Source organism: Dendropsophus ebraccatus, chromosome 8 (assembly GCF_027789765.1).
Source record: "Dendropsophus ebraccatus isolate aDenEbr1 chromosome 8, aDenEbr1.pat, whole genome shotgun sequence".
Taxonomy (NCBI): domain Eukaryota; kingdom Metazoa; phylum Chordata; class Amphibia; order Anura; family Hylidae; genus Dendropsophus; species Dendropsophus ebraccatus.
Window position 1 is genome coordinate 68,532,855 of NC_091461.1, and position 13,992 is coordinate 68,546,846.

General features: G+C 50.2%; 1 protein-coding gene across 2 annotated transcripts in view; it reads right to left on the reverse strand.

The window, feature by feature from the left end:
• Positions 1-7,190, reverse strand: part of SLC29A3 (solute carrier family 29 member 3) — a 30,906-nt gene extending 23,716 nt beyond the window's left edge. The window contains exons 1-2 of one of the 2 annotated variants that reach the window (XM_069979174.1): positions 7,033-7,190; positions 1,355-1,644 (exon numbers count right to left, since the gene is read on the reverse strand). In XM_069979174.1, the coding sequence (XP_069835275.1) occupies positions 1,355-1,644; position 7,033 (291 nt within the window). In that variant the 5' untranslated portion in view covers positions 7,034-7,190. Of the gene's footprint in view, positions 1-1,354; positions 1,645-4,622; positions 4,723-7,032 lie in introns of those variants that run through there. The other variant, XM_069979175.1, reaches the window with a different exon arrangement.
• Between the last annotated feature and the right edge of the window lie 6,802 nt (positions 7,191-13,992).

Genomic DNA, 13,992 nt, shown 5'->3' on the forward strand with positions numbered 1-13,992 from the left:
ATCTGTAACAAGATGTATTAACACTCACAGAGTCCTGTATGAAAGGGAGAAAAAGGGAAAACTGGGGCACCAGGCCAGAAGCAAACACCTATGTGTCCAATAAGAAGAGTTAAAGGGATACTTTGGGCTATGTGTATTTTCAGTGTACGGCCGGGGAGGTGGTGGATATAGAAGCCACCGGTCACTTAACACCCCGGTTCCAGCGCCGAGTCCCAGATCGCGCCACCCCGCTCTCCCGTCCGGCTGCGGCTTCCTGGTCTAAGCTGCGGCTTGAGACGTGATCTCTCAAGGCAGTTCAGCCATTTAGCGGTCATTAGATGGCTTACATCTTGTAAGTCAATCAGAGCTGAGCAACCTGTTTCATCTAAAAAAGAGAGGCAGGCTTAACAGGGCTTAGACCCGCCTTCTTGATGAAGTCATTGTCACAAAATGGCTGCCACAGAAAAGCCTGGGGTCAACAGTCATTAGGTAAGAATGAGTCTACTTTACTTCCTGGTGGGGATTTGAGCGGGGAAAAAATGGGGAAGGGGGGCAGATAGGTGATTGAAGCATATTACAAAGTTATATAACTTTGTGATGTGTTTTTAATTTTGTAATTAAGGCTGAATATACAACCGATCACCATTTATAAGGGCCAAAAGCCCTAATACACGCCTTCTATGCTCCCACCAACATAACATATAACTTTTAATGGATCTTACTAAAATTGAAAATGTGAAAAATGAAATAATAAAAACGCACTAACTGATATTATGTGTAATAACCGTCATGCTGGCATGTGACAAAAGCCAAATAGGCTGCAGACTACTGACTTATTTATCTTTGGGTAGTGACAGAGTGATAGTTTAAAATAAACACAGCATAGCCCGTCAACTAGTTTCGCTCATTAGAGAGTGTCATCAGGGGGAGGGCTTATAAGGTCCTTTGCCCTCCTGTTCATAACACACTCTAATGTGCAAGTGTGACAAACCAGCCAAAGCTGTATTTGATTGTTTCAGATCTAAGTTACTATATACACATATATATATATATATATATATATATATATATATATATATATATATATATATACACATACACAAACACACACGGGGCCACCGCTGCTGCTGACTATTCTCACGCCAGTTCTCCGCTGTGGTCCTCTGCATGCTCCAGATTTTAAAATCCACTCCACGGTGATTATTTTCGGTGCATGTGAACAGGGTTTTTACACTTTATTCACTTATAAATTGATGAAAATTTGTGATGTGCAATCCATTGTGCCTAGACCTGAACCAAGCAGCTTAGCTGATCTATAGTATTGCAATACTAAAGTACCCTAGGTGTGATAGCAGAAATCTTAAAGGATACTTACACCCAAGTCTGAACTTTTAGGACTTTCTATGACTGGGAGATCTGAACAGTTCCTCAGTTTGTATATCCAATAGTGTTTTGCTGTGCAAATAAAATTCCAAGGGAGTGAAGAACCCACTCCCAATATAAAAAATATAATATACGTCCCATTATAATGGTCCACTGGTTTTCGAGAATAGTGCTTGTTTATTTTGTGCTCCTCCATGAGAGGGTCTTCTTCTCCCCCTGAGTGGAGACTTGTGTCCGGCGAACCATAAAAAGAGTTTGTGCTGGATAAATGATCCTCGGACACTGTATGTATAAAAAAACAAAGAAATGAAATAACACAACACAATTCCAAAGCCAAGTCCAATCATCAGATAAGAAGAAAATACACCATTAAACACTACGCAACTTGCATTTTGCATTTTCACCAGTTTTCCCCTCAGTAATTTTTAGCTATCGCAGTGCTGCTAGTGGGGGGAGCCTCCATGATGTCCCCCATACACTGCATACACACAGAAGAGGGGATCCTGCTCCCCTATATCTTAATAGAACATCAATAGCATAGAGGGCATGCCAGAGCAGTACTGTGCAGTGTAAGGCTAGGTTCACACTGCATTTTTCCTATCCATTTAACATATCCGTTTTGTGAGGGGAAAAAAAAAAAAAAAAAAAAAAAAAAAAAAGAAGCAAAAACAGATGCAATTGAGTGCCATCCCTTTGGATCCCTTTTCCATTAACTTCCATTATTAAAAAAAAACAAAACAAAAAAAAGATTGAAACAGATGCATTTTTCTTTTTACGTACACAAAAATAGTGTTGACTACGTTTTTCTGTCCGTTAAAAGTAACCAATTAAAAACAGATATGTTAAACAGATAGAAAAAATGCACTGTGAACCCAGCCTAAGCTGTAAATCCAGAAATGGGATGACATATAACCTTACAAGCTGTAGCCTCTTGTCTCTCCTTTTCTGTTTTCCCCGTTTCTATTACAGCGTGTAACTAGTTACTTCCGAGAGCCGTCTCAAAGACTTTCAGTACTTTTTAAGAGTGAATAAAGAGTTTAGGACAGTGAAGGAACAGGAAAGTAGCCCGTACTATACTTTATGTTAAGCCGTACTATTACGCAATTTAACATAAAAGTATCGAATATTAAGAAAATCCTGGTGCCGAGCCGTGTTCTTTTTTTGCCTGGAGTATCGATATTTCGGTACATCATGTATCACTAGCCCAGACACCCCAACCCCCCCAATCAAACCTTCTAACGTGTCATTATGCCATGTCAAGTATTTTCAAAACGATAGTTAGCCTTTAAAAAGGTATAGTCTCTAAGGTATAAGGAAAAATGAAAAGTGCCTGCTCAGCGATGACTGGCCGCAGGATGAGCACCAACAATACATCAGACATATACCTGTGGAAATGAGTACTCCAGAGAGTAATGCTTTTTCATTTTTATACATAAAATTATTAAAACTATATTACCGTACTTTGTAATATAACCTGATTAAAATAAATTTATAAATTTTATATTTATACATCATTATACAGTGATACCTTGGTTCTTGAACTTAATTGGTCCAGGAAGGCAGTTTGAGAACTGAGCAGTGTCTTCCCATAGGAAATAATGTAAGGGTGCCTTCACACTTACCTGATGCGCAGCGGATCCTCACGCTGTGGATTCACAGTGATATCCACTGCGGATCCGGTACCATTCACCCTAATGATAGCACATACCCGCAGCGGGATTGACATCCCGCTGTGAGTATGAGCTTTAACCCCCTGGCGCCCGCAGCCCCACCGCATCCCCGCCGCTGCCCCCATCAGCCCCGGCGCCCGCATCCCCAATCGCCGCCCGCACGCATCCTCGATCATCCCCGCAGCCCCGATCATCCCCGCAGCTGGCACGCATCCCCGATCGCTGCCCGAAGCCCGCCAGCATCATCCCCGCAGCCCGCCGGCCGCCGCCGAGAGCATACATTACCTGCTCCTCGGTGCAGCTGCTGGGATGATGCGGGCGGGCTGCGGGGATGATGGGGAATGCGTGCAGGCTGCGTGCGGCGATTGGGGATGCGGGCGCCGGGGCTGATGGGGGCAGTGGTGGAGCTGCAGGAGGCGGGGATGTGGCGGGGCTGCGGGCGCCAGGAGGTTAAAGCTCATACTCACAGCGGGATGTCAATCCCGCTGCAGGTATGTGCTATCATTAGGGTGAATGGTACCGGATCCGCAGTGGATCTCGTTGCGAATCTGCAGCGTGAGGATCCGCTGCGGATCCGGTAAGTGTGAAGGCACTCTAAGGGTGCCTTCACACCTACAGGATCCACAGCGGATCTCACTTCTGCGGATTCGAAGCGAGAATCGCTGCGGATCCGGTATCAATTCACCCCTATGATAGCACATATTCGCAGCGGGATTGACATCCCGCTGTGAATATGTGCTTTGACTCCCTGGTGCCCACAGCCCCGCCGTCGCATCCCCGTCGCATCCCCCCCATCCCGGCCACATCCCTCCATCAGCCCACCCCCAGCCCGCCGCCGCCGAGAGCATACAGTACCTGCTCGGCGGCGCGGCTGAAGTGAGGCTGCCGGTTCCGGTCCCGCTCAGCTGATCTGAGCCGGGAGCCTCAATCTGCAGCCGCGCCACAGAGCAGGTAATGTATGCTCGCGGCGGCGGGCCGGAGATGGGCTGATGGGGGGATGTGGCCGAAATGGGGGGATGTGCCGCCGCCGGGCATGGGGGATGCGTTGGCGGGGCTGTGGGCACCAGGGAGTTAAAGCACATATTCACAGCGGGATGTCAATCCTGCTGCAAATATGTGCTATCATAGGGGTGAATTGATACCGGATCCGCAGCGGTTCTCGCTTCGAATCTGCAGAACTGAGATCCGCTGTGGATCCGGTACATGTGAAGGCACCCTAAATGTGTTTAATTGGTTCCAGCACCCACAATACTGATTACATTGAATAGTGCCCAATGTAATCCATACAGTACAGCACTATACTGTACACTACATTACAGAAGAGTACAGTACAGAGCAGCACTATACTGTACAGGACATTACAAAGCAGCACTATACTGTACAGGACATTTTACACAAGAAACATTCAACAAAACCAGCAATTATAGTCCAGTAGTCACCAACTCCTCACTCATCAGCCCCCACCCCCCAGCACTGTAAAGTATGGAAGATGGTGGTGCACTGACTGTACTACTACTGTGCTGTATATGCACTCCAGCAGTCTTATAACGTACTTTACTGTATGTGAATCCTCACCAGTGTTAAACTCACCAGGTACAACCAACCATCCATGCTCGCAAAAACGTTCAGATACTGGGCAAAGTTTGAATTCTGAACGTTACTTCCAGGTAAATTTTCAAATACCGCAGTACGTCTGTGCTTCAGTAACTTAGGACTGGCTGACCAAAAAGTGTTTGAGAACCGAGCAAGAGTTTGAGAACCAAAGCAAACTTTCCTTGAAAATACTGTTTGAGATCTGAACTTTTTGAGTTCCAAGCAGTTTGAGAACAGAGGTAACACTGTATGCTGAGTGACAGCAGTAAGGGCGACATGGGCCTCTCTGCTGCCACTATCGCTTTTATGGGGAACTGCAGGTCTATGCCCTGGTCCCTACTCCCCTTCTCTAATCCAGTGCTACTGCACAACAATACTGACACAAAGCAATGGAGGCAGGAGCAGGGCATAGACCTGCAGTTCTGCATGCAAACGATGGTGGCAGCAGAGAGGCCGGTGTCTCCCCCTACTGCTGTCACTCAGCTTATAAAGATGTATAAATACAATAATATACCTTTAATGAAGTTATATTACAAAGTTATACACCTGCAATAAGGAAATATATTCATAAGAAAAAAAACTTATTACTCTCTGGAGTACCCGCTTAAAGCGACTCTGTACCCACAATCTGCCCCCCCCCCCCAAACCACTTGTACCTTCGGATAGCTGCTTTTAATCCAAGATCTGTCCTGCGGTCCGTTTGGCAGGTGATGCAGTTATTGTGCAAAAAATTTACTTTTAAACTGGCAGCCCCGTGCCCTACGGGAGTGGCCTAGATTGTGTATGCATTAGGCTGTCACACCCTCTCTGTCCCTCCCCCCGCCCTCCTCATCATTAGGAATGCTCCTGGCAGATTGCCTACTATTCGTCAGCTGTGAGAGCCCGGCACAGGGGCTGGATCATTAAGCACCTGTGCAATGTTCAGCATGGAGAAAATGTTCCAGTGGCATTCCTAATGATTAAGAGGGTGGGGAGAAGGAACGGAGGGGTGGTGCTAAGTAAGGCCACAGATACTCCCGTAGGGCACGGGGTTGTAAGTTTAAGCGTTGTCTTTTGGACAATAACTGCATCATCTGCCAAACGGACCACAGGACAGATCTTCGATTAAAAGCAGCTATCTGAAGGTACAAGTGGTTTGAGGGGGGGGGGGGGGGAGGGGAGGGGGGGGGGGAGGGGGGGGGGGGTCAGATTGTGAGTACAGAGTCGCTTTAACACTTGTAAAAGCTGGAAAGTGATGAGAAAAGTTCCAAGTTTTAATAAGAATTAGTTTGCACAATTGTCCTGGTAATGACAGAGCCCGCAGAGAGGGCATAGGATGCCTGACACACAGATGTGGGGCATAGTGGTCTATATGCGGGGCACACGGTGGTCTCCTATATGCAGGGGGTAGACACTGGTCTCCTATGTGTAAGGTACACAATGGTCTCCTATATGCAGGGCACACAGTGGTCTCCTATATGCAGGGGGCACACACTGGTCTCCTATATGCGGGGGGCACACACTGGTCTCCTATATGCGGGGGGCACACACTGGTCTCCTATATGCGGGGGGCACACACTGGTCTCCTATATGCGGGGGGCACACACTGGTCTCCTATATGCGGGGGGCACACACTGGTCTCCTATATGCGGGGGGCACACACTGGTCTCCTATATGCGGGGGGCACACACTGGTCTCCTATATGCGGGGGGCACACACTGGTCTCCTATATGCGGGGGGCACACACTGGTCTCCTATATGCGGGGGGCACACACTGGTCTCCTATATGCGAGGGGCACACACTGGTCTCCTATATGCGGGGGGCATACACTGGTCTCCTATATGCGGGGGGCACACACTGGTCTCCTATATGCGAGGGGCACACACTGGTCTCCTATATGCGGGGGGCACACACTGGTCTCCTATATGCGGGGGGCACACACTGGTCTCCTATATGTGGGGGGCACACAGTGGTCTCCTATATGCGGGGGGCACACACTGGTCTCCTATATGCGGGGGGCACACACTGGTCTCCTATATGTGGGGGGCACACACTGGTCTCCTATATGCGGGGGGCACACACTGGTCTCCTATATGCGGGGGGCACACACTGGTCTCCTATATGTGGGGGGCACACAGTGGTCTCCTATATGCGGGGGGCACACACTGGTCTCCTATATGCGGGGGGCACACACTGGTCTCCTATATGTGGGGGGCACACACTGGTCTCCTATATGCGGGGGGCACACACTGGTCTTCTATTTGCAGGGGGTACACACTGGTCTCCTATATGTGGATGCTTTTGCTGTAGCAGTGCCTGTGTGGAGACCCCTCTGTCAGACACTACATACACTGATAGCGCTGCCCCCGCCCACAGCGCTCCCTGGTGGGCGCCCCTATATCACACACACAGCTATAGGGTACTCACTGGTTGGGAGGACTCATCCGATGCTGCGGGTTCTCTGGCTGTTCTGGTCGCCGCTGCTGCAGCTCCTCTGCCGGCTGCACATCACCTGCTTCTTCCTGTTTTCCTCTTACAGGGGCGGGGAAAAGCCGGGAGATGCTACAGAGTATGCTATCCTCTCAGTGTGATGTCAGCAGGGGGCGGGGCCTCTTCCAGTAGTGTTGCTCTTGCTAACAGGAAGTAGGAAGCAGTGAGATACTGCACTATTCACTCGTGTAGAAACAGAGGAAAAGAAGCTCCAATATTCGCAGCAACATGGGGAATACTGGGGGAGAGGACTAGTGTGTGGGTTCTGTATACAGGGGGAGAGGACTGGTGTGTGGGGTCTGTATACAGGGGAGAGGACTGGTGTGTGGGTTCTGTATACAGGGGGAGAGGACTGGTGTGTGGGGTCTGTATACAGGGGGAGAGGACTGGTGTGTGGGGTCTGTATACAGGGAGAGGACTGGTGTGTGTGTGTGGGGTCTGTATACAGGGGAGAGGACTGGTGTGTGTGTGGGGTCTGTATACAGGGGAGAGGACTGGTGTGTGTGTGGGGTCTGTATACAGGGGAGAGGACTGGTGTGTGTGTGTGGGGGGTCTGTATACAGGGGAGAGGACTGGTGTGTGGGGTCTGTATACAGGGGAGATGACTGGTGTGTGTGGAGTCTGTATACAGGGGAGAGGACTGGTGTGTGTGGGGGGGGGTCTGTATACAGGGGAGAGGACTGGTGTGTGTGGAGTCTATACAGGGGAGAGGGCTGGTGTGTGTGTGTGTGTGGGGTCTGTATACAGGGGAGAGGACTGGTGTGTGGGGTCTGTATACTGGGGGAGAGTACTGGTGTATGGGGTCTGTATACAGGGGAGAGGACTGGTGTGTGGGGTCTGTATACTGGGGTAGAGGACTGGTGTGTGGGGTCTGTATACTGGGGTAGAGGACAGGTGTGTTGGGTCTGTATACAGGGGGAGAGGACAGGTGTGTGTGGGGTCTGTATATAGGGGAGAGGACTGGTGTGTGTGTGTGGGGTCTGTATATAGGGGAGAGGGCTGGTGTGTGTGGAGTCTGTATACAGGGGAGAGGGCTGGTGTGTGTGTGGGGTCTGTATACAGTGGAGAGGACTGGTGTGTGTGGGGGGGGGGGTCTGTATACATTGGAGAGGACTGGTGTGTGTGTGTGGGGTCTGTATACAGGGGAGAGGACTGGTGTGTGTGTGGGGGGTCTGTATACAGGGGAGAGGACTGGTGTGTGTGTGGGGGGTCTGTATACAGGGGAGAGGACTGGTGTGTGGGGTCTGTATACAGGGGAGAGGACTGGTGTGTGGGGTCTGTATACAGGGGAGAGGACTGGTGTGTGGGGTCTGTATACAGGGGAGAGGACTGGTGTGTGGGGTCTGTATACAGGGGAGAGGACTGGTGTGTGGGGTCTGTATACAGGGGAGAGGACTGGTGTGTGGGGTCTGTATACTGGGGTAGAGGACAGGTGTGTTGGGTCTGTATACAGGGGGAGAGGACAGGTGTGTGTGGGGTCTGTATATAGGGAAGAGGACTGGTGTGTGTGTGTGGGGTCTGTATATAGGGGAGAAGACTGGTGTGTGTGTGTGGGGTCTGTATATAGGGGAGAGGACAGGTGTGTGTGGGGTCTGTATATAGGGGAGAGGACAGGTGTGTGTGGGGTGTGTATACAGGGGGAGGACTGGTGTGTGTGGGGTCTGTATACAGGGGGAGGACTGGTGTGTGGTGTCTGTATACAGGGGAGAGGACTGGTGTGTGGGGTCTGTATACAGGGGAGAGGATTGGTGCGTGAGGTCTGTATACAGGGAAAAGGACTGGTATGTGGGGTCTATACAGGGGATGGGACTGGTGTGTGTGTGGGGTCTGTATATAGGGGAGAGGACTGGTGTGTGGTGGTGGTGGGGTCTGTATTGTGGGAAAGAGGACTGGTGTCCCCTGAAAACAGGCGCACACATACTTTAGTCCTTTCCCCCTGTATACAGACCCCACACACCAGTCCTCTCCCCCTGTATACAGACCCCACACACCCCAGTCCTCTCCCCCTGTATACAGACCCCACGCGCCAGTCCTTTCCCCCTGTATACAGACCCCACACACCAGTCCTCTCCCCCTGTATACAGACCCCACACACCCCAGTCCTCTCCCCCTGTATACAGACCCCACACGCCAGTCCTCTCCCCCTGTATACAGACCCCACACGCCAGTCCTCTCCCCCTGTATACAGACCCCACACGCCAGTCCTCTCCCCCTGTATACAGCCCCACACGCCAGTCCTCTTCCCCTGTATACAGACCCCACGCGCCAGTCCTCTTCCCCTGTATACAGACCCCACGCGCCAGTCCTCTCCCCCTGTATACAGACCCCACGCGCCAGTCCTCTCCCCCTGTATACAGACCCCACGCGCCAGTCCTCTCCCCCTGTATACAGACCCCACGCGCCAGTCCTCTCCCCCTGTATACAGACCCCACGCGCCAGTCCTCTCCCCCTGTATACAGACCCCACGCGCCAGTCCTCTCCCCCTGTATACAGACCCCACGCGCCAGTCCTCTCCCCCTGTATACAGACCCCACGCGCCAGTCCTCTCCCCCTGTATACAGACCCCACGCGCCAGTCCTCTCCCCCTGTATACAGACCCCACGCGCCAGTCCTCTCCCCCTGTATACAGACCCCACGCGCCAGTCCTCTCCCCCTGTATACAGACCCCACGCGCCAGTCCTCTCCCCCTGTATACAGATCCCACGCGCCAGTCCTCTCCCCCTGTATACAGACCCCACGCGCCAGTCCTCTCCCCCTGTATACAGACTAGTGATGTCACAATACCAGAATTTTGAGTTCAATACCGATACCAGCTTTTTTTTTATTTTGATACTCAATACCAGTTCGATACTTAAAGTTTGGAAAAAAAATGCTCAAAAATACAAATATAATGCCCCCCTAGTTGCTGCTGTAGAACAGCAACTCCCAGCATACCTCCTTGTGCACTACAACTCCTAACATATTTTCTTTTACACTACAACTCCCAGCATACTTCTGTGTGCACTAGATCTCCCAGCATACCTCCTTATGCACTACAAGGAATTGTAGTACACAAGTAGGTATGCCTGAAATTTTAGTGCAAAAGAAGTCATGTTAGGAGTTGTAGTACACAAGGCGGTATGATAGGAGTTGTAGTGCACAAGGAGGTATGCTGGGAGTTGTGTTCGGAGGCTACTGTGGCAGAACTGCAACTCCCAGCATACCTCCTGATGCGCTACAACTCCCAGCATACCTTTTTTGCACTACAACTCCCAGCATACCTCCTTGTGAACAATAATGTATGCTGGGAGTTGTGGTGCACAAGAAGGTATGCTGGGAGTTGATATATTGAAAGGCTGCTGCTGCTGCACATCTGCTACTAATATATTCGAGCCCCCCTACAACCCCCCCACGTCCTGGACCAGGTCCACTGCCACTGTACCGGCGGGCGATGAAGGACTGCTGCACTGGTGGGTCCCGGGAGAGAGGGGTGGGCAGGGGGTTGCAATGGAGGATCACTGCGCCAGCGGGTCTCGGGGGGGAAGGGGCTATTGAGATGCAGGACTGCCGACCACCGGACGGGAGGGGGTGGTCATGAGATGCCCGGAGGGGCAATGGTCAAATGACTGCTGCCCACTGTATTGCAGGCTGCATTTATTAGCAGTGGGGGCCGCTTCATATGCAGCAGTCCCCTACTGCATATAGAGTGGCCCCGGAGGGGTTAAAGGCTGCTGTCAGTCGTGACAGCGGCATCTACACAATAAAATAGCCGACACAAGCGATTGCTAAGTGTTGGCTATTTGTATTTGGTGCCGCTGGCAGTGGAGGGAGCGCAGGCTGACCGGTGGGAGCAGGGGACGTCACACAGAGAACATGCCCAGCGCTCAGCTTGCTGCCGGCCGTGTTCTCTGCACTATACTTTATACTAAACGGCAAAATTCTGCAGCTTAACGTAAAGTATCGACTACCAGAAAATCGTGGTATTGAACAGTTTTTTGGCCCAGTAGTAGTATCGATATTCCAGTGCATCGTGTATCTCTAATACAGACCACGGACACACCAGTCCTCTCCCTTGTATACAGACCACAGACACACCAGTCCTCTCCCCTTTATACAGACTCCACACCAGTCCTCCCCCTGTATACAGACTCCACACACCAGTCCTGTCCCCTGTACAGCTAAGGGTGCTATTACACCAGAGGATTATTGACTGTACTCTGTCGAGTACTGGCCATTCCGGGTAATAATCGTTTGATGTAATAATGCGTGTTAAAGACCACAGTCAGATCACATACACAATGTCAGCTAATTGTAGTCTTTAAACAAGTTGAGAAAGCTCAGGAGAAAGGATACACTCTAGACATGTTTATACTTTGAACATGCTAGAATGTATACCCTCCTGTGGTATGTGCACACTGAGTAAATAGGACGGAAAGTCCGTGGCGTAATCCGACCCTTGAACTTGACCATTCTTTGGGCGAAGAAAGGAATCCGGCCATGCATAGAATGAAGTCTATGGCACGGGCGGAGACGCGCGCGTGGCGCTGTTCGCAAGCGGGTGCGAGCGTCGGGTTACGCGACGGACTTTCCGTCCTATTTACATGACGTGCAGGAAGCGGTGAGAGAAAATGGACCATATATATATATATATATATATATATATATATATATATATATATTATACAGTGGCAGTCGCTGGCACCAAGCACCCCAAGCGATCGCTTGGGGCCCCCAACATCCAAGGGGGCCCCCACGCCCCGCTCTTGTGCTCAAGACGGCTTGACAGGGCCGCTGCCCCGCTCGCTGCTGCCATCTGAACTGTAACTGAGCACTCGTAATGAGCGCTCATAGTTACATGCAGCAGCACTGACAGGGCGGGAGCCATTGGCTCCCTTCCTGTCAGTCACTCTTGTGGCTGCAGAAATTGTTTTCCCTGCGGTCACAAGTGGCCGCTTTGTCCTTGTGGTGTCGGTGCTCCAGTGACATCACTGGAGCATCGGCGCCAGGACAAGGGGAGTGTGGCCTCTTGTGATGGCAGGGAAAACCCTTCCTATGGCCACAAGAGTGAAGAGAAGAGGAGACGCCCGGACCCAGGTGAGTATAAGTGTTTGTTTTATTAGGTTATATACTATATGGGAGGGGGAGCACACAGGGGTCTGTTTAACAGGGGAAGTGCACATAGGGGGTCTATATAAACGGGGGGAAAACACAGGGGGGCTATATAACAGGTGGAGCAGACAGGGGGGGCTATATATAACTGGGGGAGCACACGGGGGCTATAGACTACTGGGGCTTCAAAGAGGGGTCTATATACTACTGGGGGCAGCACACAGGGGTCTATATACTACTTGGGGCAGCAGAATGGGGTCTATATACAACTTAGAGAGCACACAGGAAGTCTAAATCCAAGTGGGGGAGCACACGTGGGGCTATATACTACTGGTGGAGCACACAGTGGGTCTATATACTACTGGTGGAGCACAAAGGGGTCTATATACTACTGGTGGGGCACACAGGGGGTCTATATACTACTGGGGGAACATACAGGGGGTCTATATACTACTGGTGAGGCACACAGGTGGTCTACATACTACTGGTGAGGCACACAGGTGGTCTATATACTGCTGGGGGCAGCACACAGGGGGTCTATATATAACTGGGGGAGCACACAGGGGGTCTATATATAACTTGGGGAGCACACAGGGGTCTGTATACTACTGGTGCAGCACACAAGGGGTCTATATAATACTGGTGGGGCACACAGGGGGTCTATATACTACTGGGGGAACCACACAGAGGGTTTATATACAACTGGAGGAGCACAAAGGGGTCTATATCCAAGTAGGGGAGCACACATGAGGTCTATTTCCAAGTGGGGGAGCACACAGGGGAGCTAAATACCCTTGAGGGAGCACACAATGGGGCTATATACTAGTGGGGGAGCACACAGGGGGTATATACAACTGGGGGCAGCACACAGTGGGTATATATGACTGGGGGCAGCACACAGGGGGTCTATATACAACTGGGGCAGCACACAGGGGGTATATATACTTCTGGGGGAGCACATGGGGGGCTATATATAACTAGGGGAACACACAGGGGTCTATATACTACTGGGGGAAGCACAAGGGGTATATACTACTGGGGGGCAGGACACAAGGGGTATATACTATTGGGGGCAGCACACGAGGAGTATATATTACTGGCGATAGTGCACAAGGTGTATATACTATTGGGGGCAGCACACAGTGGTCTATTGTGGAGCGCGTGTTTCAGGGGGGGGGGCAGACATAACTTCGCTTGGGGCCCCAGAAATGCCAAGACCACCCCTGTATATATATATATATATATATATATATATATATATATATATATATATATAGTGGTGCCTTGGATTATGAGCATATTTCGTTCTGGGACCGTGCTTGTAATCCAAATCCAGTCTTGAACCAAGGCAAATTTTTCCATTAGAAATCATTAAAATGCAGACAATTGGTTCCTCACCCCAAAAATAATTATTTTTTATTCTAAATAACATGTAAGGCTGGGTTCACACTGCGTTTTTGCAATCCGTTTTTTTCTTCCGCTTTTTTTTTTTTAAAATGGATTGCAAAAGCGGATGCATTTGTGTGCATCCGTTTTGATCTGTTTTTCCATTGACCTCCATTATAAAAAATATGGATCAAAACGGAGACAGCTGAATATGTCATATTATAGTAGTATAGCAATAGTATAGCAATCAGCATGTGCAGTATAATGTATACTAAGGGCATAAACCTGAAAAAAACAGCAGCAGTTTCTAGATACAGGGTGGAACTGCAGATCCCCATAATGCACTAGCGTAGTACAACAGGCTGCTGTCTGAGGTCTGTGAGATCACATGACAGCAATGGGGAAGGGGTGTCTGTCAGGGCC